At 44.0% G+C, this 25,848-nt stretch overlaps 1 protein-coding gene across 3 annotated transcripts in view; it reads left to right on the forward strand.

Annotated features, from left to right (window-relative positions):
• The first annotated feature begins 10,012 nt into the window (after positions 1-10,012).
• The window catches only part of ext1c (exostoses (multiple) 1c), a 75,561-nt gene continuing 59,725 nt past the window's right edge, over positions 10,013-25,848 (forward strand). Inside the window, exons 1-2 of one of the 3 annotated variants that reach the window (XM_029731482.1) lie at positions 10,013-10,689; positions 18,081-19,428. In XM_029731482.1, the coding sequence (XP_029587342.1) occupies positions 18,482-19,428 (947 nt within the window). In that variant the 5' untranslated portion in view covers positions 10,013-10,689; positions 18,081-18,481. The remainder of the gene's footprint in view (positions 10,690-18,080; positions 19,429-25,848) is intronic. The other 2 variants (XM_029731481.1, XM_029731483.1) reach the window with 2 other exon arrangements.

The raw sequence follows: 25,848 nt of genomic DNA on the forward strand, positions 1-25,848 counted from the left end.
CATTCATCTGCTGCCATCACCTCATGTTTCAGCATGATAATGCACGGCCCCATGTCACACGGATCTGTACACAATTCCAAGAAGCTGAAAATGTCCAAGTTATTCCATGGCCTGCATACTCATCAAACATGTCACCCATTGAGCATGTTTGGTATGCTCTGGATCGACTTGCACGACAGAGTGTTCCAGTTCCTGCCAATATTCAGCAGCTTCACACAGCCACTGAAGAGTAGTAGATCAACATTCCACAGGCCACAATCAACAACCTGATCAACTGTATACGAAGGAGATGTGTCGCGGTGCATGAGGCAAATGGTGGTCACACCAAATACTGACTCGTTTTCTGATCCAAGCCCCAACCTTTTTTGGGGGGTCTCTGTGACCAAAAGTTGCATGTCTGTATTCCCAGTCATGTGAAATCCATAAATTAGAGCCTAATTCATTTATTTAAATTGACTATTTTCCTTAAATGAACAGTAACTAAGTAAAATCATTGATGTTACAGATAGTTAGTTGAGTATTGGTCTCCATTGGTCTCCATGATAGATAGTGGTGTAAATCAGTTCCTAATAAATGACAAGTAAAGATTACATCATGTGTCCTCCAATTATATGCCGGTCTATTTAAGATATTACAAAATTATTAAAATAATTGTCGCTGGGACCGATTTTTTTTCTCCAGCACTCACAGCCAAAGATATTAACATTTTATATTCATCCAATGTCTGCCATGTTTTTGGATGATGTGACGATGTCGTCGCTGCTCGCGTCACTCCCTGTGCGCACTGAGTCCTAGTACACATGTGATATTGGTCCGTTTAAATCGGATGCAACCGGGATATAGATGTCCATAAATCGGCGTATGCGAACATAAGTAGATTACCTTGAAATGAATGTTCGGACATCTTGAACGCAGTCTCCAATTCTTATTATACCTCAGTGATTGTGTCCCGTCTCCTTAATCTTACATGGTGTCAGAAGTAAAAACTATGACGTTGATTGCCAATCTGTCTCCTGAAACTAGCTAACATAATGTCATCGTCAGTGAGTGTGGACATTTACAAGCGAAAGGGAACCAGAGATGTTGTGCAAACGAACAACACTTTTATACATGTTAGCTGAAGTCGTGAGGAAGCCCAGCAGCAGCAGCATGTGTCTGTCCACAGGCTGACTGTGTGTGTGGAGTCTTGGTTGCTAGGCAAAGCCGGGCCCTCACGGAGCAGCACGGTGGTCACTAGCTTCCAAAGCCAAAAAGTCATAATTATGGATAAACCTCGCCCAGTTCTATAATTTCTCTTTTTAAAATTGTCTTTGAAACCTAACCCTAAATGTAATCTTAAAGAGATTCTCCTATAATTGTGTATACTTTTTAGCCAGTAGTTCTGAAAGTAGCGCTCACGAGCCAAAAGTGGTCCCCGAAAATTGCGTACAATCTCACATATGTGCAGATTTGTGCACCCTTACATTGCTCTCTCTCTGCTCTGGTTGCATCATGTGCATCTTGCGAGCTGTCACTCAAATGGAGAGGGGCTGAAGCTCATTGTCTGAAACTAGAATTGCTAGGGGGCTGGCCCACGTGGTGGAAAATGTAGGGAAAATGGCCTAGCACAGATCCAGAAAAAAGGTAAAACAGTAATTCTGCATATAGATTATGCTTATGAACTACAAATTGACACATCCAGCCCAAAGCGTGAGGTTTAAAAAATACTTAGTAATCGTCAAAGCTCCAGAGCATGTCTTTAACCTTAACCACACTGAAACTTATGCCTAACCCTAACCTTAAATTAAGACCAAAAAGCTCATTTTTGTTTTCATGAAATTTTATGATATTTCCAATTTTGACTTTGGGCATTGGAATCTAGTAGAAACTGAGCAGAACAGAGGGACAGGAGAGGAGGAAAAAAACACTAGGAGGAGGAAAAGTTTCTCTGCAAGCGGAATAAAACAAAACAAAGATCGAAATGGCAGTGGCAGTTGTACATATAATCAACGAATCAATAAAATGTATTTAGAAAGCCCTTTTTACATCAGCAGATGTCACAAAGTGCTTATACAGAAACCCAGCCTAAAACCCCAAACAGAAAGCAATGCAGATGTAGAAACACGTTAGCTATAATTCATCCAGAGCCCTTTGACTTCTCAAACACGGGAGAATGGCCAAGATGGATGAGGAGATTTGAGAGGTTTCGTATGGCATCAGGGCTGAATACAAAAGCAGAAGAATATCAGGTGAACTCTCTTAAATATGCTATGGAGGATGCCGCTGATGATATTTTGGGAGTATCAATGGACTGATGCAGATTAAAATACAGTGCATTCGGAAATTATTCAGACCCCTTGACTTTTTCCACATTTTGTTACGTTACAGCCTTATTCAAAAATGTATTTTAAAACGTTTTTCCTCGTCAATCTACACACAATTCCCCATAATGACAAATACCTTATTTACATAAGTATTCAGACCCTTTACTCAGTACTTTGTTGAAGCAGCTTTGGCAAATACATTCGCTAAATTTTCTAAAAAACAGTTTTTTCTTTGTCATTATGGGGCATTGTGTGTAGATTGATGGGGGGGGGGGGACAATTTAATCCATTTTAGAATACGGCCGTAACTTAACAAAATGTGTAAAAACTAAAGGGGTCTGAATACCTTCCGAATGCACTGTAAGTATGATGCAGAAAAAGGAGCATTTGAGCAGCACTGTGTACAAATTTTAAAAAAGATATTTTTCAGAGAGCTTAATTCAACATGAGATGTCAAGATGAGGGAGAGAGTGCAGAAGGCATTCCTCACAGCCGTACACAGGCTGGCTGAGCACGGTAACGTTGGAGTGATCAAAGAAGAACTGACAAGAGACAGAACTGTTGTTGGAATAATAGACTGTCAGAGGCTGTCAGAAAAGCTACAGTTCCACTCAGACGTGACACTGGCAAAAGCTATTCAAAGAGTCGGACGAAGTGAAACCGTAAAGAAACAGCAAACATTACCGCAAAGAAATTCAGTTAGAGGAGTAACCACTGCAAATGTGGATCCCATTAAAGCAAAATGGAATAAAATTCCAACAAAGTGCACAGACGACATACAAAGGGCAAAACAAGACGTGAAAATCTAAGTGAAAAGGAGTGCAAAAGATGTAGAGGAGGACGAGAACATAGATGGAAGGACTGTCCAGCCAATGAGGCTGACTGTAGAAAGTGCTGCAAGAAGGGACATTATGCAGCTGTTCTGCTCAAGCTGTATACACAGTCACACAGGCGGAGCCCACCACTGAAGCACAAGACCATGCTTTCCTAAGTGAAGGGTCCTCGGAAGGTACACAGCAGTGGATGGAGAAAATTCATCTGAATGGGGAAGACATCAGCTTCAAACTTGACACAGGAGTAGCTGTGACGGCCAGATACTTCAAACAACAGCATGATGGCAGTCTGGTGAGACCAACCAAGATTCTATACGGGCCGGGGGAAACAATCTGCTTGCTGTGAGTGGATGCTTTAACAGCAAGTTGATAGCAAAAGGGCACAACAGAACAAGAGGTGTACATCGTAGCGGGACTGACACAACCACTCCTAAGCTTACCAGCCATAGAGGCCCTACGGTCAGTACGCAGAATCAAAGAAGTGACGCGACTTCACTGCCGTCTATCCGTCGGACTTTCAAGGACTGGGGAAACTCCAAGAGTCATACAAGGTAGAGCTCCACAACGTGTTCCGTTCCACTTGAGAGAAAAAGTATATAGAGACCTGGGCAGGATGGAGAACATGGATGTCATATACATGAGCAAAAGCAATTGGTTTTCTACCTAAAGTTGCAACGAAGATGTGATCCATTGAATAAACACAAGAGACTAGCAAAATGGATAAAAGGGTGTGGTGACAGTAGGAGGAACAGCAGCATCTGGTGGGCAAGACTTTGTACTTTCACACCAATTTATTCTAAAGAACACAAGTGACTTCAGTGGCTAATTTCTCTGAACAGAGGGAAAAAAACATCACCAGATTCACAGGGATAAATTCATATAAAGGTTGAAGAAGCAATACTCCAAGCAGCAGCACCATACTACTAGTCAGACGTAGATAACTGATACTGTACAGTATACTAGTTGTTGGGGTGGGCTTAGTGTGAGGTGTGGGGGTCTGTGGGTGACTTTTGATCATTTTATTGGATTCCTCACGTCTTACTCATTGTAAGGAAGAATTATGGTCCAAATCAGATGTTAGGTACTATATTTATTGAAGACTATATGAATCCTATTAATGAAAATGGCCTATTTGGGTGCAATCTATTAGCTTAATTTCTCAGAGATCAAATTATATTTCAACAAAATAATGTTTCAGGAATGCCAATCTTATCTGTTTTTAACTACAGAAACTATTTCAGAGCAATCTGAAATAGTGGGTGACGTGGCTTGCTGAAATGACATGGAATGGCAACTGCTCGGTATCTAACCGTAAGGGGCTACAGAGGGTAGTGCGTACGTCCCAGTACATTACTGGGGCCAAGCTTCCTGCCATCCAGGACGTATATACTAGGCGTTGTCAGAGGAAAGACCCAAAAACTGTCAGAGACTCCAGTCACCCAAGTCATAGAGTGTTCTCTCTGCTACCTCACGGCAAGCGGTACAGGAGCGCCAAGTCTAGGTCCAAAAGGCTCCTTAACAGCTTCTACCCCCAGTCCCTCCCTCCATTTGTTTTGTACACTGCTGCTACTCGCTGTTTATTATCTATGCATAGTAACTTCACCCTTACCTAAATGTACAAATTACCTCGACTAACCTGTACCCCCACACATTGACATGGTACCGCCTGTATATAGCCTTGCTATTGTTATTTTATTGTGTTACTTTTTATTATTTTTTACTTTAGTTTATTTAGTAAATATTTTCTTAACTCTTTATTGAACTGCACTGTTGGTTAAGGGCTTGTAAGTAAGCATTTCACAGTAAGGTCTACACTTGTTGTATTCGGCGCAAGTGACAAATAAAGTTTGATTTGATTTGAATGACCCAGCAGGAACGTCTCACACTCAATGAAAAGTGTGAGTTTGTCAAGGATGAAATCATTCTCTTGGGTCACAGGGGTTCTGCTTTTAGGGCTCCTGAGTGGCGCAGGCACTGCATCTCATAGGCACCGCATCTCATAATAGAGGCATCACTACAGACCCTGGTTCGATTCCAGGCTGTATCACAACCGGCCGTGATTGGGAGTCCCATAGGGCGCACAATTGGCCCAGCGTCGTCCGGGTTAGGGTTTGGCCGGGGTAGGCTGTCATTGTAAATAATAATTGTTTTCTTAACTGACTTGCCTAGTTAAATAAAGGTTAAATAAAAAAATTATAATTCAGGACCGGAGCCAGATCCCAACAAGGTCGAGGCAATCAGGGAGATGCCGGGGAAATCAGTGTAAAAGGAGCCTTTGCTCGCCATGGAGTTGTTGAGACCATAGTTTCAGACAATGGACCGCAGTTCCCCGCAGAGATCTTCCAAACTTACGCTCAAGAGAACAACTTCATGCCACATCACAAGCAATCCGCTGTACCGCGGAGCATGCTGTACAGACCATCAAAAATCTCTGGAAAAGAGACCTGGACCAAAGCATAGCGCTGTTGGTGTAGCTAACCACACCATTGGCACATGGATTCTCTCCAGCACAACTGCTCATGGGGAGACATCTGCGCACAAGCTTACCAATAACAATTACCAAACTGCTTGCCAAGTGGCTGGATGTGCAGGCTTTCTGCAAAATGGATGAGGAAAGAAGGAGGAAGCAAGCAAAGAATTACAACCAACACCACTGCTCAAGACCACTACATGAGCTCACATCTGGACAGAAAGTGTGGATCACTACAGAACAAACTCTGAGAGCAGCCACAACCCCAAGATCCTACTAGGAAGAGACTGACAGGGGCGTGCTCAGAAGAAACAGAATTCACCTTCATTCTGCACTCGAACACCTTCTTGCAAGACTGCCTTCCTACATATCCCTTGGCTACTAAGGTTCTGCTATTTTAGAGAATGCAACTGAGAAAATGTATGTTTTTTCCCATTCTTAAACTGACACTGATGAGTGTGTCTGATGTGTTTGCAGATCATCAATTATGGATCAAAGGAATGAAATCCAATCTCATTCATATAAATTAAGCCTTTTGTGCTTTGAAATATAATTTGTGTTGTGCTTTGAAAATAGGATTAATATCATAACAATTACTGATTAAATAATATTATAAAGCTAGGCAATTATTTTGCTAAAAGTGCAAATTCATTTCAGGTTGCTTAGATGTTTTTTTTTTATCATTTTTTTTATTTTGTTCTGCCTACACCTTGAACACATAAAGGTTTATTGTGTGGAGTAAGATGCAGCCAGTGCATTTGGGAATCCTAAATGTACTTTGTTTCCATTTGGAGTGAAAGAATCCTGGAATCACATTGAAACTGTGACAGATGCTGCTGCTAATCCACAGACAGCCTGCACGGTGTTGCGCAATGATCTCAGTCCTGAGAGATGGAAGATAGGAGATAGGCTAGCTATGATGCCATCATAGGAGCAGCCCGTTGACAGAGCAAGCAGGTCACCCATGATACAAGTCAGTATTCGATGTTCATCCATGTCTGAGGACATCGGGAGATGACATGGAAACCAGCCACTAGGGGCAACAGTGAGCGCTGTTACCTTCAAGTAGACTTTGGTTTTGCTAGAGTGTTGTGGGCAGATATGGCGGATAGGCAAAAGCATCTGCCTCTGGTTCAAATCCAGCAGTAGATAGTTGTTTTTGCTATTTTTCTTTTAAGCCTATCACAAACCTTAATCCTTACCTTAACCATTTGGAGTTAATGCCTAACCTTACGAATTCTGCGTTAACGCCTAACTTAATCTTGGAACGACACAGAGGAGTAACCAAGCACTTCGAAATTTGACATTTGGAACAACTTTGAAATTTGATGTTTGAGAATCATGGATGAACATCTAGTTCTGACGTTAGCCTGTGAGAGCTTGTTGCAGGACAGAAAACACAGAGCAGCCTCACAAAGGAGTGAAAGACTGTGAGTAGTTCAATCGTTTGAACACAAGGAGGCACTAGGTGCATAGAAAATGACCAGCGTTTGTGTAGGCTATGTTCACAAAGAGACCACCTTGATCATCTTACTCATATGAGCATACAACCACTTCCTTTCTCTTCATTTTGATTGGTAGCAACTCTATACCGGTGGCGTACAGAAAACGTAATTGACATTGTAACATGGCCGGCCTAATTAGGTAATAGCCTAAATTATGAATCGTGTGTGCTGCAATGAACACCAAGTGTGATAAAATATGTAATTACTGAATTAGTTTTGAGTGTTATTTAAATGGCGCGAGATAGGCTAGTTGTTTTTCAGATTTTTCATTTTCCATCCTCTTAGCTTCCTGCTCAAACTAGATTATTATATCACTGACAAACTCAGCATGAATCTGTCTGTGATATAATGGTTTAGAGATTTAAGCAAAGTTAATCTTGAACCCAAATCAATTGCCGACATATCGAGACCGTGGGACTTTAAGGTTCAATCTATTTTGGTCAAAAATGACTTATTCACAAAGAGTTGCTCTTTAGGAGGTACTTCACATGTGAGTATGTCCCATATGTGAGATATGTCAGATATGTGAAAATGTAAACTATCAAAATAAAGAAAGTCGCACACTCCATGTGTAATCTCCCAGCAATTTAATGAGTATTTACCAATGTTTCAGGCACAGTGATGCCGACTTTCTTTATTTTGATAGTTTCTAGTTTATTCGTCGTTAGTCAGCACCTCCACACTAACTATTATTCTGGGTATGTGCCAGCACATGTTTTTTTATCAGATATGTGAAAATGTAAATCATCCCAATGAAAAAAATCTGTGCAAAAACTTTGGAACTTGGTACTATAAGGTTCTATCTACAATCCAATTACACAATGCTGGGTTGTCAATACAAAATTATTGTATATAAGTTATGTACTTATTGAGTCATGAAAGAGGAACACGTCCCAAAATAGTTCTGAGATCTGGGACTTGAAAAATACTCATTATCTCAAAACCATATATTTTCCCGATAGAGCCTTATTCCAAGTCTTTGTTTATTCATAGGTTCTGGTTGTCTTTTGCGATTACTTAGATTTTTTTCACCACTTTTTCAGAATAATGGCCATCACTTATTAAAGGAAAACTCCACCCAAAAACAATATTTTGGTATTAGTTTAATTAATCCATTGTTGATGTAGTCCCAAAATGTTTTGCATGTCAGCAATCAAGTTTTCAAGATGTATAACTTTTAAAATACAGAAATACAGCCAGTATGATGCATGTTGCGTGTTTTGCATCATATGTTGCAAAGTGCATCATACCGGCTGTATTTCTGTATTTTGAAAGTTATATATCTTGAAAACTTGATTGCTGACATGCAAAACATTTTGGGACTATATCAACAATGGAGTAATGAAACAAATACCAAAAGATCATTCTTGGGTGGAATTTTCCTTTAAGCTCTTTATGGTAAAAGCAAATAAATAGGCTACATGTGCATTTGAGCATGGTTAAGGCCAACTGGAGAGACATTTTTGTGTTTGTCTTTTTCTATATTTATATGAAAACCTACATAGGAGTATTTCACCAAAATTACAAACATACCACCTTTTTATTGATAACTAGCAAGTCATTTACTGACTTTGGGTGTCAGAGACCAGAAAAGGTGTCATTTTACTGATCCAGAGCTACGCTTTAGCAATGTTGCTAGTTCTCTATAGGATATAGTGTAATTGTCATTTTTATGAACTATCGATTTAACAAATGTGTGATGAACATTAATAAGTATATTTGATGATGGGATTAGAAAGAATGAAGGGTATTCTCTTTATTTAATCATTACATGTCTGTAATAAGTTTAACATTCTGTGCCAGGTAGACTTTTATGGCTGAACCCAGGTGCGTTTGCACCCCCTTAAAAAACGGATTTACAAACGTCTCAGGATTTTGATGCTCTGCACTTAAGGTACATTTAAGGCGAGGACCGTAATGGTTTATGAAAGAAAAATTCACTACAACATCTGGGATGTGATAACTTTGACGCTCAATATCTCAGAGCTATGCTTTGCACAAATATAACCTTGTAGACCCATGGTCACGAAATGTAGGGGTTCGCTTCAAAGTCGAAGCCGTTCTGTGTGCGTAATTCAGAGGTTCCAAAGGCCTCCAGTTGCGCGGAACCGCTGGCCAGATGTGTGTATTTTCTTTAAATAGCCTACAGCTTTGCGCGGCTGAGGTACATCGGCGCATCGAGAACCAATCACAAACGCAGGGGGCGGGTTGTCTTTGGAACGTTGTGTATGTTAAAAATGGACAATTTATCGCAGATATCCAAATTCCGGTATTGCAGGATAACGTGTGCGTGCATGCGGAGGTGATTTGCAAATGCTTGGCCGAGGAGTGAAAAGGAAATCGGCTGAGAGGAGAACTGCGCTTTGTTTTGCCCCCCCCCCCCCCCCCCCCCCCCCCCCCCCAGGTGAGGGTGAGTTCTCTGTCGGGAGAAAGCAGGCGGAGCGCACTGGTGATGTCGGCAGCCCATACCCGGAGATAGAGTACTATGTCTGTATTTAGTCTGTTCAACAGCCTACATCAAGGACTGCATGTTGCACTCCGGAAGTAATGGGATTATTCTCAATCACATAGTACTGTATATGGACAAGTGTTTATAGGAAATGTGGTAATCCTGCATGTGATGTCGTGCTCAGTGTCCAAGGGCATTGTGCCTACTGTTCAATATTAATGTCATAAGGGTACGAGCATAGCCTACGGAGTCCGGATGCTCGGCTCAGTCTCATACTATCACTGTTGACATATTCTACGAGTAACCTATGAACCCAACCGAAGGCAGCGCATTTGAATGATTGGTCTATTTGTAGCCGCCTCGATTGTTTATTTCCCCTGTGCATTGTTTCAGTAGCTTCTACCGAATTGCATCAACGCCCTCGACACACTCACGCTCACATAAAGGGAGTGCACTACGGGAATGACACTTGTCGTGACCCAGGGATAGGCTGCAGTCTATTTCTCATATAGGCTAAAGTACTGCTGTCACGTTGAATATTCACTGAGAGTGAATCACACGAAATAATGTGCTAATTTCCTCTCTGCAGAGAAAGCGTGCCGTTTAATGTGGCTCCAGGTAGTGCGAACACCCAAATTATGCCACTGTGGAGAGTGAGAAAACTGTGATTGTAAATCGCAGACATGGGCGGAGGGAATCGCCGTGGTGATTATTATGGACGCGCCCGGTGTGTATGTTTGCGCGTGTCAGTCGTGTAACACAATCATGTTATAGAGCTCGTAAATCGAGAGGACCGCCAGTGCATCAACTACATCGATGTATTGATCTACTCTCGTGCGGATAGAAAGGACGCTCAATTTGTATGCGAACACATCGTGCCGCTGTAGCTAGAGGAGCGTCAAGAGAACAGAAGCAAGCAAGCAATGACAGATTTTGTTGACAACTATTGCTGACAACTCACGAAGATTACCGACAAGGACTAAATACTTGCTTTTGAAAGTGGATGAGACTGTCTGCCTGTCATTTCCGTAGGACCACAATAAGTACAGGTAACAACACAATAACCTATCGGTTAGAGCGTTGGGCAAGAAACCGAGAGGTCGCTGGTTCGAATACCTGAACTGACAAGGTGAAACATCAATCTTGAGCAAGGCACTTAACCCTAATTTGCTCCAGGGGCGCCGTACTACCATGGCTGTCCCTGTAAAACAACACATACTGCACATACGTATGTGACAATATATGTTGTTTTTTTACTCTTACGCTGTTTACTGGTTTTCTGAGGGATAGAAATATGTAAAACATGAAGGTTGAATGCTCTGCTTCAGAAATCATCTAATATGGGTGTAATTTTGCATTTGCTGCAATAGAACGATGGCATTCATAAATGACTTGTTAAATCTATTAACATAGCATTATGCATGACCGTGTGTGTCATAGAAATGCCATTGGCACATTTTGAGTTGTGATGACCCTGTTTTTCAAGGATGGACCCTCCGAGATGCCTTTCTTGCACACTTAGATTGGATACACTGACAGAGCTATAAAAACTCAGTATCCCCAATTTCAAGTGAGGTGTCACAACCAATTGAGTTGTGAAGCATTTGGTTGGCAAATATAAATGGTGACAGCCCCTGAAAATAATGAATTTATGGTATTGACTGATGAAGTGCAGCCAAGGACGGGGACCTGGTCCAAACTGACGCCCCATAAATAATTAGAACTCAAAACACGAAACCTGTGGAATGATTTCACATTCACTGTTACCAAACAGTAATAGCTTTAACGCTAGCTGAGGGATGGGCCTGGAGAAGTGCAACCACTCTCAAATTCATAGACTGCAAGGATTGATATCTAAATTAGTTTGAACCATGAAGCTATACAGTGTTTGCATTTACATTGTTTACAAACATTGGAGTAAAACAAGCTTATATAATGGGTTCTGATGAGGAATGACAGTTGAACTAAGCTCATGAGACGAGTTATATTCGTCATGAATCAATACATGTATATCATTCATTTGTAAGTCCAAAAACTGATATAGCAGACTCTAGATTCTCTTTCAGAATTCTACATACTAGTTATTATTTATCCTGATTAGGAGAACGTGGTCTAGTAAAGGCGTAGAAAGAATCTTTATGATGATTCTTTCAATCTGGACTAGTCTATACTGTATGACTCAGCTTGAATGTGATACCATGGTATCTAGAGATGTGGATAGGTGATTGAAAGTGACTCAGATCTCTGCTGCTCTGACAAGGATGTCGGACTCATTGCATCATTCACACTTAATATATTACCTTATTTTGTGTAGTGAAGGACGGGGTACATCACGGCTGCAGGCTGGCTGGTTCTTGATAGGTATCATAGTGGAGGAATCAATGTTTGAATTATATAATTGCTGGGCACTGCCGTAACAAATCACGGCACCCCCATAAAACACTGGCATCTCATAGGCATAAAAATATTATCTTTTGTCCAGGACACTCTTACACATCACTCCTTAGAGTCCAACCACATGGATAAGCATTTTATTTTTCCCTGGACTCATCATGATGTAGTCGTGAAATTGTCCTTTAGACCTGATCCAACATTACGTTTTACTTTCATCCCCTTGGTCAAGTTTTTTTCTCACAATAATCTGATCCCAGATCTGCATATAGGGGGCATCTTCTGCTTGAGCCCCAAGTACAGTGTATTCGGAAAGTATTCAGACCCCTTGACTATTCTAAAATTGATTAAATAAATTGTGTGGAGGCAGAGATCTGGGGAAGGGTACCAAAACATTTCTGCAGCATTGGAGGTCCCCAAGAACACAGTGGCCTCCATCATTCTTAAATGGAAGAAGTTTGGAACCACCAAGACTCTTCCTAGAGCTGGCCGCTCAGCCAAACTGAGCAATCGGAGGAGAAGGGTCTTGGTCAGGGAGGTGATCAAGAACCCGATGGTCACTCGGACAGAGCTCCAGAGATGGTTGTCCTTCTGGAAGGTTCTCCCATCTCTACAGCACTCCACCAATCAGGCCTTTATGGCCAGACGGAAATCCACTCCTCAGTAAAAGGCACATGACAGCTTCTTGGAGTTTGCCAAAATGTATCTAAAGGACTCTCATACCACGAGAAACAAGATTCTCTGGTCTGATGAAACCACGATTGAACTCTTTGGCCTGAATGTCAAGAGTCACGTCTGGATAAAACCTCTCACCATCCCTACGGTGAAGCATGGTGGTGGCAGCATCATGCTGTGGGGATATTTTTTCAGCATCAGGGACTGGGAGACTAGTCAGGATCGAGGGAAAGATGAACGGAGCAAAGTACAGAGAGATCCTTGATGAAAACCTGCTCCAGAGTGCTCAGGACCTCAGACTGGGGACAAGTCTCAGAATGTCCTTGAGTGGCCCAGCCAGAGCCCGGACTTGTATCCGATTGAACATCTCTTGGAGAGACCAGAAAATAGCTGTGCAGCGACGCTCCCCATCCAACCTTACAAAGCTTGAGAGGATCTGCAGAGAAGAATGGGAGAAACTCCCCAAATATAGGTGTGCCAAGCTTGTGGCGTCATACCCAAGAAGACTCGAGGCTATAATGGCTGCCAAAGGGGCTTTAACAAAGTACTGAGTAAAGGGTCGGAACACTTATATTTGCTCAAATTTAAACAAAAAAATGTTGCTTTGTAATTATCGGGTATTGTGTGTAGATTGAGAGGGGGGGGGGACAATTTGATAAATTTTAAAATAAGGCTGTAATGTAACAAAATGTGGAAAATGTCAAGGGTTCTGAATCCTTACCAATTTCCCTGTAGATCGCATGATAAGTTGTGTTTCATATCCTACATGCTCTGCTGTGTGAGCAGCACTAGTTGATGGAGAGCTAGCAGCCCTAGTTCTTCCAACCCATCTTGTATGTTTGCTTAATCAGCCCTTGTAGCGTCGGAGTGAGAGCAGCATATTATTGAGACGCAATTAATCAAGCCAGGTTGTAATTATCATTGAGTTCTCAATTGAAGGCGGTGGGAGGCTAGGCACGGGTCATTCAGGCTAGAGGTAAACATCTTATTAACGACGTAGGAGTCTCTCACAGACTCTCACCACATAGGGCAACAAGGTTGTATTGGGTAGAAACACACAGCTATCAAAAAATATCCTCATAAAAATACCAGGGCTTAATTAGGTTTATGGTCATTACGGTCCTCAGGTAATCTCTACTAAATGGAACAGTTCCACACTACTAGCTCACTGTAGACAGAAAGGAACCCAATTTCGTAACAGCCTTGGTCATGAATAAAACATGTGTATGTGCGGCCTCCATTGTAAAGAAACAGAGCAAATAGAATCACCTAGAAGCCCTTAATGCCTGGGTGCTTGGGCGTTGGTTGGATAGTTCCTGTTTTCCCTTTTTCCCAAAAGCACTATCTGAGATGACTGCAGTCAAACATCGACCACAACCTCAGTCATTCCTGGTCAGGTCTTCCCCACATACACACACACACACACACACACACGTCCCCACAAGCACACACGTCCCCACAAGCACACACGTCCCCACAAGCACACATTGCATGGCACATTAAGACTAGGACTAGGAGTGGCCCTTGGAATTGCCGCTACGGTTCTCCGGCCTCTAATGACAGAGTCCAGCGCTTAATTTTAGTCTGGCTTCGCCTCTCACCTCAACGCAAGATATGTTTTTCTTCAGGAACAATTTCCCTGGACTAACGTGTGTCCAGCTTTAGTCAAGTGACAAACGTTTTGTGTGCGTACACACACACACACACACACACACACACACACACACCCACAGAGCCTTACTAGCTGAACACGTTGGCAGAACCAGCCTAACAAGTAGCAGTTCAGGATTTGAGTCTCTGTGTGACTTTGTCACGCAGATAGACACTGACTCGGGCATGCCAACTCTGTTCGGAAAGAATTGAGTTACTATTTTAAAATCGGATGCCGCTGATCGAGTGTCTATTTATAGTCTACTTTATATACCTATGCAAATCATCTCCGACAGAATAGTGCCATTTCCCCATGCACAGAGGAAATAACTACTTCCTTCAGAGTCCAACGCAAGCTCATTTCAGTTTTATCAATGCCTTCATACATATTCCCCACCCTGTTACACTTCTGTATTATTGCATCTGAGTAGCGGTCGACGGTTGCTGTAGCAGTCGACAGTTGCTGTAAACACAATTCCATCTACTGCTGATTCAATTGCATTTCCTTCAATAGCTGCAGAGAGACGAGTTTAGTCTTGTGGGAACAGCAGGCAAAGTTGAGGGTAGGCTGTCTTCGAGGTCCTGAGAGAGGCAGAGGAGGGATGGATGGATGAGGTTTGAGCAGGCCGCCGGTCCAGCTGTCACCCACACTGACTGAAGCTTGTGAACCAACAACAAACCCAGAGTTAAGAATGCATGGGAGGTAGAGAGGTCAGGGTGAGGAAGGGAACTTGGAGTTTGTTTGTCTTGCTAATAAAGAGATTTCACAAGGCACCTGTAAAGTTTACGGTGGGGCTTTTAATGCTCAATGCAAACACACAGGTGACAAGTAGAAGTGCTGTGTATAAGCAAACATTGATTAGTCAAAGGAAGGAGTCGCTGTATATTTCACTCCCTACTGCTTTGACGACCCATCGACTTCCTTGTGTGTTAGCCTTCCCACAATGCATTGCAGTATCCTCACACATCTCAAAAGTTCTTCTTATTTGAATTCACTACTTACCTGAAAAGGCAAGTCACAGTCATATCAAGTATCCCCCAGAGATACCTTACTCTTTCAAGTCTCATGCCTTCTAGTGTGACAAATTACTGAAGAGTTTTCGAGGCTGCTTTGCCTGTATTTGGTTGTTAGACGGCTTCCACACCTTCTTTCACCCCATTTCTCAAGGCTAAGTTGAAATACTTCACAGATACCTTCTTGAGTCTGACATCAACATATTGGTGGTGGAACTAAAAACAAATCCATAACCCTTCTTTGCCATATGTGTCAAAGCTTCCTGTCAGACCAGTGATCAACCATACAAAAGATGGAAGGAAGGAAGGAAGGAAGGAAGGAAGGAAGGAAGGAAGGACGCAGTCTAAGAGCTTCCAACCAGAACCCTAAAGGTTCCCCTCTGTCTGAATCCTGTACTTTCCCTCAGGCTCCTCAACGCTCCTCAACAGGCCATGTGGCCTTTCTCTGCTAGGCCCCATCATACTGATCCATTTATCATTGATCTGTGACAGTGGAGCCACATACTCTCTTAGCAGGCTGTGTAACTCCTTCTCCAAGGTGTGTGTGTGTGTGTGTGTGTGTGTGTTTATGTGCATTTGTGTAAAGGCTGTTACTGGCTAACCTAAGCCCAGACATGCCCTGGGTTTGTATTGGCCTACATTCATTAGCGCTCCCAGCGCTAATGGGTTTTCTGTGTTACTATGGTGAATGCCATCTATTACTACGGTGCTGTTTTCATTTACACAGTACAACAAACAGGATGGCGATTGGGGTTCTATCGTTGCCTTGCATAATGTTGATAATGGGGATTACTGATAGATGTGGAGGGGATAGTTGACATTTCCCTGGTTCTTTGGTGGCAGTGTGGGATTAAACCTTTTGGTGTCTTTCGTTTTGGGAAAATATCTCGGTATTAGTTGGAGAAGAAAGTGAGAATCTATCCTTGTCATTACCATCACCCTCATCATTACCATCCCCCTAAACTACAAATCATCAGAGACCTTATAGTGCTCGGGTCAGGGGTGGAACCAAAATGTTTTTCCAATCGTTCCGAGGAAAATCCCTATATCTTGGGAACAAAAAAATGACATTATTAACCGACTATCAAGATTTCAGAATAACGTTTTTGTTCCGGAACACTAGAGATCACTTTCGTTCCGGGTTCTTTTTCCGTTCTTCAAAATCGCTTGTTGGTTCTGTTCCCTGAACCGGTTCCAACCCGTAGCTCGGGTTGCCTTTTTGTTGTTGTCAGACTGGATATATGTCTTAGCCGTGTGAGAGTATGCTGAGGTAGATTGAGTTTTACTTCAGCAGGAGAGGCAGGGGATATAAAGCAGAAAGGAAAATCAATGTCTTAACTAAAGGAGCTGGTAAATTATTGATGAGGACTATGTAATGGGATCCCTAGTGTCTGTTTCCTTACAACTTTGTCTGCTTGCCACTGTGCTGTGGGAGAGGAGCTTGGCTGAGCCAAAAACCAACACCCAGAATCTCTATGGCTCTCAGTGAGCTCACTGAGACTACCTAATGTGTGCACACATATGTATGTATGTATGTACATACATACATACATACATACATACATACATACATACATACATACACACACGGACACACACGGACACACACACACACACACACGGACATATACACACACAAATAGTCACGAGGCCTGCATACAGACACCGCCTGACTTACATATGGTTGCACATAAACACAGTTGGAAATGTATGTTTCAGTAGTCATTCAAAGGTAATTCTGTAGTATCACAACACACTGGTCTAATGAGACAGTGCATTATTGATCAATATCACCCGTCTGTATGGAGCATGATAACAGGAGCAAAATGAAGGGGGGCCATCAATTCTACATGGATGGAGAAGGTAGAAGAATGTGAGGGAGAGGTAGAAGAAAGGGAGGGAGGGATGTAGAGATGGGGAGGAAAAGAGAAAGTGAGGGAGAGCAGGTGAGACCTGAAAGCTGTCTTTGTGTGGCGGCTGGCAGTAGGAACACTGGTCTGCTCTGTGAGGTGTTCCATACACACCACACACACACCCCCACTGGGGAGTTATGGGGGGATGCTTTGGCAAACATACCGGGTTGATGTTTTCAAATGTAACAAAAAGCCACTCTCTCCCCACCCCAAGATTAACAGACATTACACCGCCATAAAGTGGCTCTAATTTCCCTTACTTTACAAATCTCCCTTTCAGTTGCTAAACAGCTACCCGTCTTCCCCTCCACTGCATCTCAGCTGTATCTGACGCTGTTCAACCAGAGCTTGGAGTACATGATAATATCAGAGCTGGCTTCTTGATGTTCGGCATACTGAAACCAAAAACGCCACAGTTCCAGGACTGGATGTCAGTGGCATAACCAGACCAAACATTCCAACTACTTTGACCCTTTTCAAATATAGAGTGGTGGTATGTTTAAACTTTGAGAGTCAATGTTTTTTTTATATATGTCTCACCAGAACTGTCTGCTATCCGAACTGAACTGAGCGAGGTCTGTGTTTTGAAGAGACTAGATTTCATCTTCAGTTCAACTCGGGGGGTTTTATAGTGAATTGTTCTGTGAATGAAATGACCACCGCTGTGCTAATTTACACGCTTCATGCTGATAGTGTATGTTTTGGTTTATACAGTATATCGGCATGTTGGTATAAGCGTGAGTTGTGCATTACATAATGGTGGGAGACGGTGTTCCTTGACTTGTTAATGTGCATAGTGCTGCTGGGCTCTGGCTGTGCTGTTAAGTGCTCCTCGGGTTGTGTACTGAGTTGTGATCTCGTTTATTTGCGTCCTCAGGAGAGACCCGGGAGACAGCGGGCGCCATGAGGCGGCGAGGAGGGCTTGAGAGAGAGGAGACATCGCCCTTCATCATCCTCAGCATCGGGCAGTGCAGGAAGTGCACACACTCGCCACAGAGACTGTCTAGCAAGAGACAGGCTAACAGCACCCGAATCTGAGCGAGAGAAACCGGAGCGAGTGGCTTCAACATCCATTTATTTATCCTCAATGGGCTCAAACTGGACGGGACCAGACTTGGAAGTGGCGATGTCCAAGTTACCACATGGTTCTATATTGGACCCTCCTTGTTAGACCTTCAAAACGACTCGCCCACCGCTGTGAGGCTTAGAACTGAGGGGCAGAGAGAGGAAAAAGAGAGAGAAGGAGAGTGATAGAGAACGAGAGACACTCTGGGCCCCATGCAGGCACGTAAGAAGTATGTCCTGCTGGGGCTGTGTGCTTGCTGCTGGCTGCTGCTCTTCTACTGGGGAGGCGGGGTCCAGGTCCGTCTCTTCAAGCTGCTGGGGCGGCCGAGGGGCGAGGTGGTGCGTCCCTGGCCCAACTGGACTGACCGGGCCTTCCTGCCGGGCTATGCCCAGCTGGAGGAACTCCAGACAGGGCCGGGTTCCGCCGAGTCCCCCAACCAGCGTCACCAAGCCTGGACGGGCATCTATAAAGACAGTCGCTGTCGCATGGAGACCTGCTTCGACTTTACGAGATGTCGACGTAGAGGGCGGGACGGGTTTAGAGTATACGTCTACCCGTCGGAGAAGGGCGAGCGCGTGTCGGAGAGCTATCGGAAGATACTGACATCTATAGGCGAGTCGCGGTACTACACCACGGACCCTCGCGAGGCGTGTCTCTTCGTTTTGGGGATTGACACTCTGGACCGAGACCAGCTCTCGGGGCAGTTCGTGCCCAACCTGGACGATCGTATCAAAGGTTACCCGCTCTGGAACGAGGGACGGAACCACCTTGTCTTTAATCTGTACTCGGGCACCTGGCCCAACTACAACGAGGACCTGGGCTTCAATATTGGCCAGGCCATCCTGGCTAAAGCCAGCCTCAACACGGAACACTTCAGGCCCGGGTTCGACGTCTCCATCCCCTTGTTCTCCAAGGAGCACCCCCAGAAGGGGGGCGAGAGGGGCTGGTTGGTGCGAAACACGGTGCCCCCACGCAGGAAGTACCTATTGATGTTCAAAGGGAAGCGGTATCTAACGGGCATCGGGTCGGACACCCGTAACGCCCTGCATCACATCCATAACGGGAAGGACATCGTGTCCCTCACCACATGCCGTCACGGGAAGGACTGGGAGAAACACAAAGATGCCCGCTGTGACCATGACAACCTGGAGTATGAGAAGTAAGTCAGGATTTGCCATTCTGCCCCTTAGGTACATAACTTCCAATTCAGTTAGTCACTCATTGACATCAATGCATGACTAAGTGAAAATTCGACTTAAGTGGAAGTTAGGATTCTCCCCTAAGGGAAGGTTATTATTGTGAGGTGGTGTCATAACTTGTGTTCAGTTTCATCAGGAATACACTTTGGGCTTGTACTTGTATTGCTTTGTTTGTACTTGTTCTGGGCGTTTATTGCGGCCCTTAGATTTTGGGCTTTTATGAGTTTGATTTTCTCTCTCTCATCTAAACTGAGGTCTCCTTCTGGTTATTTTCTCTGGCTTTTACAGTTACTATTCCAGTTATCATGTTAGGATGATTGAGTGTTGGTTACGTGTTGTGTTAGATTTAAAGTACAGAGTGTGGTCCTGGCTGTGTAAGGTCTTGGTGAAGAGTTTACACGCCTTAAAGCAAGTCAACATCCAAAGACCAATAGATTGTCCAGAGGCCAATAGAAAACGTTCTGAAACATCCTGAGAAGTGTATTTATTCATCCATGCGTAGAGGAGCAGTGTCACAATGCAAAGAGCGGGATTGAGGAGAGGGAAAGTTGACTGGAATAAGAATAGCAGTTAATTGGGTAAGAATAGGGGGAGGCTATCTTTTCATGTAGCTTCCAACAAAGTACACCAGTAATCTGGTCCTGGTCGGTTACCTCTAGAATAAGGGAGAGGAGAGAGTGAGGGGAGGGACTCGTCTTACCCAGTAATAGCAGTTGTAATCTGGCCAGGACATAGCTACCTTTCTGGGTTGTTGACATTGGGCTAGTGGTGAAGGAAAGGGGACGGAGCTCCCACTCAATACTGTATGAATGAGCTCATTTATTCCACACATAACAAACGGTCTGCTTAGACATCAGGGGGTGTGGGGGCTTATGTGATATGATGGCGGTTTAGATTTGGATATGGTGAGGGGTTAGATAGGGGTGAGAGACAGCAGTGTGTAAGAAGAAAAACAATATATATATATATATATTTCCAAAGTGGGAGAAGAAAAAAAGTGCTAAAAAAATATATATATATTTTTTTTTTGCACTTTTTTTCTTCTCCCTCTTTGGAAATGGGTTATGGACGGAAGGGGGACGGGGGCTCCAGTGTGAGTTGTGAAGGGGTGCAGAAGGATGTTGGAGGCGGGTGATGGTGGGGGCTGGGCATTACGCTGACCTCTCTCTGACTCTCGTATCCCGAGGAGTGGGTGGGCTTTTCGGGAATAACATGAGAACCATGCATGGAAATGGAGTCGGAATGAATGAAACGAAAGCATTACGATATATAAACGTCCCATGAAGCTGAAGGATTCTGAGAATAAGGTTAGGTAGCCACTCCCACCCTCATGGCCCTCTGTCCCTCTCTCTCTCTCTCTCTCTCTTTTTCCATCTCTCTACCTCTTTCTCTCAATGCCCCCCCTCCCCCAAATGCCTTTCCTCCTCTCTCTGTTTCTCCTGTCCTCCTTGGCTGTGGGCTCAGGCAGGCTGCAGCCTCTTAACAGGTTGTACCAGGTTAATGAGCCCATGCATCTGGTCCACCAAGAGATTAACCCAGGAGGACCTGCGACCACACAGGGTAAGGGGGAGAGAGAGACCTGAAGGGGAGTGCAGGACAGGCAAGACATGGGGGTTAGATAGAGGGAGGGAGGGACGAAGAGGGGGAGAAAGAGAGAGAGGCAGACAGCAGGAAAGAGAAGAAGAAAAGGTAGGAAGGGGTAACGGATTGGGGAGAAAAAGAAAGGAGAAGAAGGTAGGACTTCAGGCAGAGAAAGGACCCAGAAAGAATGAGAGGCCAAGAGGGAGGGTGACAAAGCGAGAGAAAGAGGGAGGGAGAGAGGGGGATACTTCAGGCAAGGGAGAGGCTTTACCGCAGCTTAATGGCCTAGTTTCTCTTTTTTTCCTACTTTGGAGGATTCCTTGAGAAAGGAAATAAAAACCTGCATTGTACAGTGAATCTAAATGAGGGAGTGTGTGAAAAGAGAGGAGTGGAAATGAAGCAGGGACTTTCAGGACACACACACACACACACACACGTGTGTGTGTGTGTGTGTGTGTGTGTGTGTGTGCGTGTGTGTGCGTACGTACGTACGTACTAGTAGAATACTTTACAGAGTTGCTTTAGTTATAGTTGAAGCACTGAGGTATAAGTATCAGGGACGTGGGGGAGGGGGGTGTAATGGCAAAAGGATGTACCTCTCCATTCAGCTTAAACGGATGTTCCCATGACGACGGCCTTGCCATGTGGAAGACGGTGTCAGAGCATAGGCCATTATTCATGACTTAAAAAGTACTCGAGGAGAGGGAGAAGAGGAATAAAAAGAGATGAATAAAAAGACCACTGTTCGCTACTGCAGTGCAGAATATACAGTAACCTTTGTACACTGTAGATACAGTACAGTAATATACAATATATACATAAATACACTACATGGCCAAAAGTATGTGTATACATGCTCATTGAACATCTCATTCCAAAATCATGGGCATTAATATGATATGGAGTTGGTCCTCCCCTTTGCTGCTATAACAGCCTCCACTCTTCTGGGAAGGCTTTCAACTAATGTTGGAACATTGCTGCTGGGACTTGCTTCCATTTAGCCACAAGAGCATTACTGAGGTCGGGCACTGATGTTGGGCGATTAGGCCTGGCTCGCAGTCGGCGTTCCAATTCATCCCAAAGGTGTTTGATGGGGTTGAGGTCAGGGCTCTGTGCAGGCCAGTCAAGTTCTTGTACACCGATTTCAACAAACCATTTCTGTATGGACTTGGTTTTGTGCACAGGGGCTTTGTTATGCTGAAATAGGAAAAGACCTTCCCAAAACTGTTGCCACAAAGTTGGAAGAACCGAATCAACTAGAATGTCATTCTATGCTGTAGCGTTAAGATTTCCCTTCACTGGAACTAAGGGGCCTAGCCCGAACCATGAAAAACAGCCCCAGACCATTATTCCTCCTCCACCAAACTACATTTGGCACTATGCATTGGGGCAGGTAGCTTTCTCCTGGCATCCGCCAAAGCCAGATTCGTCGGACTGCCAGACAATGAAGCGTGATTCTTCACTCCAGAGAACGTGTTTCCACTGCTCCAGAGTCCAATGTCGTCGAGCTTTACACCACTCCAACCAACGCTTGGCATTGCGCATGGTGATCTTAGGCTTGTTTTCAGCTGCTCGGCCATGGAACCCCATTTTCATGAAACTCCTGACGAACAGTTCTTGTGCTGACGTTGCTTCCAGAGGCAGTTTGGAACTCGGTAGTGAGTGTTGCAACCGATGACAGATGATTTTTACGTGCTACGCACTTCAAGCACTTCGCGGTCCCGTTCTGTGAGCTTGTGTGGCCTACCACTTCGCGGCTGAGCTGTTGTTTGTCCTAGACATTTCCACTTCACAGTAACAGCACTTACAGTTGACCGGGGCAGCTCTAGCAGGGCAGAAATTTGACGAACTGACTTGTTGGAAAGGTGGCATCCTATGACAGTGCCACATTGAAAGTCACGGAGCTCTTCAGTGAGTCCATTCTATTGCCAATTTGTCTATTGAGATTCCATGGTTTAGTGCTCGATTTTATACACCTGTCAACAACAGATGTGGCTGAAATAGCAGAATCCACTAATTTGAAGGGGTGTCCACATACTTTTGTCCATGTAGTCTATATAGTACAGTAAAGGACATCATTATTACATGCATATTGCATTATAGGAATTAGGAATCTGAAATAGTTGTGATATTTCTATAAATGAACTGAAACTAGGCATGGCCCTGACATAATAAGAGGCTTGAATTGTTCTGTAGTTAGTGTTCCGACAGTTCGACCATGGGTGTGTACTTGAATGCATGCTTGTGTAAGTGTGTTTTGTTTGAATGGGTGGATTTGTGTGTTGTGTGTGTGTGTGTGTGTGTGTGTGTGTGTGCATGCGTGTTTCTGTGAGTGCGTATGTGTATGCCTTCGTGTGTTTGTGTGCATGTATAATAGTGTGTGTTGGGATGTTGGCAGGCCCCAATAAGAAATCCTACACCCCACTGTAATTAGGGGCTGTGAAATTGTACCCCTGGAGAGCATGTGGTGTGTGCGGCTCGTGTTCCAGTCCAGAACAAACTCCTCTGTTTGTGTCTCTGTTTAAAAAAGAAAAGGTGAAATGAGACAGAGCATTCTAGTTCTTTCTCTCGCCTGTTCTCCTTTCATTTTTCCTCTTCCGGTCCTGCTCTCTGTCTCCCACACTCCCGTCTCTCTCCCTCTGTCTCTGTAATTTTGTTCTTGACCTCCATCTTGACTCTCTCTCCCTCATTCCTTTTCCCCTCTTCCAGTGTCTCTCCCACACTCCTGCACTCCCTTCTCTGTCCCTCTCTTTATTTAGTCTTCCTGTCTTCCTCTTGAACTCTACTCTTACTGCAAGTACTTCTTCCCATCGGTCTACTCCCACTTTTAGATTTTTTTTCTTTTTTTAATCACCGCCCCTCCCTCTTTTTAACATTCAATCAATCAATCAATCAAATTGATTTATAAAGTCCTTTTTACATCAACTGATGTCACAAAGTGCTGTACAGAAACTAGCCTAAAACCCCAAACAGCAAGCAATGCAGGTGTAGAAGCACGGTGGCTAGGAAAAACTCCCTAGAAAGTCCAGAACCTAGGAAGAAACCTAGAGAGGAACCAGGCTCTGAGGGGTGGCCAGTCCTCTTCTGGCTGTGCCGGGTGGAGATTATAACAGTACATGGCCAAGATGTTGAAACGTTCATAGATGACCACCAGGGTAAAATAATAATAATCATAGTGGTTGTAGAGGGTGCAACAGGTCAGCACCTCAGGAGTAAATGTCAGTTGGCTTTTCATAGCCGATCCTTCAGAGTCCAAAACAGCATGTTCGGGACAAGGTAGCACATCCAGTGAACAGGTCAGGGTTCCATAGCCGCAGGCAGAACAGTTGAAACTGGAGCAGCAGCATGACCAGGTAGACTGGGGACAGTAAGGAGTCATCAGGCCAGGTAGTCCTGAGACATGGTCCTAGGGCTCAGGTCCTTTGAGAGAAAGAAGGAGAGAGAATTAAATTCACACAAGACACCGGATAAGACCTGAGAAATACTCCAGATATAACAGACTTACCCTAGCCCCCCGACACTCAAACTATTGCAGCATAAATACTGGAGGCTGAGGTTTAATTTATTTAACAGCATTGCTGTACTGAAAGCAATAAACACACACACACATCCTGCCTACACTTCCAACACTTATGCGTTTACTCATCCCCCCCCCTGCCTTTTTACAAGATGGCATAAGACACGCCAACCAAATGTCATGGGAGGGATTGAGAAGGTCTTGCCCTCTCTGAGTCAAAGAGGGTCTCATTTAATTGAACTAAAAAGAGAGGTGGACCAGTGATCTCTCTATTGCTCTACTGCCCCCTATCAGTAAGCTGACCTCATAGCACCCAGTGGTGATGCCAGGTGGTTGCGTGTTAGTATGTCTGGTTGCTTCTCAGATGGTTGTCTATTTTGTCTGGCTACACTGTAGTGGTAAACACATTCTTTTGAAATGCTAAACAGAATCAGTTATGCTTGGCAAAAAAAAAAGTGACTTGTTTGCAGTCCCACATTTGTATATTGTGTTACCTTTTATAAATGTTCTGGTAAGAAAGACTTACTAGCTCTACTGCCTCACAGTCCTTGGCTAATTGTTTAGGTCTTAAGCAGACTCCCCCCCCCCCCCCCCCCCCACTCTTTGCATTCAGCTATCCCTCTCCTTTGGACCTGTGTATATTGAGTGGGAGAGTCCAGGTTGTCAGGTGTCTCTCAGGTTCCTGATGTGGAGCCGTCTGGCCCCGGGGGCCCACGCTGTCTTACCACCAGCCGACGCGGGGGCCCTGGCTCTACTAGTGTGGATGTCCTTAATGGGGGCCCATTCACCGGCCTAATCGGGCTGTTTATCCAGCTGGGCCAGCATCACGGCGATCATAGCGAGAAAAGCCCCCGGCGTCCTCACTCCCTTTTGTCCGAGCCAACTGGAGCTGAAAGCCTTTGACAATATGGGAGAGACTAAAGGAGATGGAGAGAGGGAGACTCCTGCCTTGTGTCGATAAGACTCTCCTTCCCTTCTCTCTCTGTGTTTTGCTTGTTTACCCGTTTTGATAGCCTCCACTTGACTTTGTGAACCCACAACTCTGTATCCAGAGATTATGGATGGTAGGGATTAGGGAAAAGGGGATATGTGAATCTAAGTGCTCCTTACGCTGTATGTTTAATGTTCCATACAATTAGGTGAAGTTAACCTTCAGCAAGTCTTGTCTTTCAGAAATGTCAAGACAAAAATAGAATACATTTCTTAAATATACATGTAAAGGTGTGTTCATTAGTCTTTTTTTGTTTTTTTCCGTCTGAGGGAAAGGACTGCTTTAAACCGT

This window comes from Salmo trutta, chromosome 34 (assembly GCF_901001165.1).
Source record: "Salmo trutta chromosome 34, fSalTru1.1, whole genome shotgun sequence".
Taxonomy (NCBI): domain Eukaryota; kingdom Metazoa; phylum Chordata; class Actinopteri; order Salmoniformes; family Salmonidae; genus Salmo; species Salmo trutta.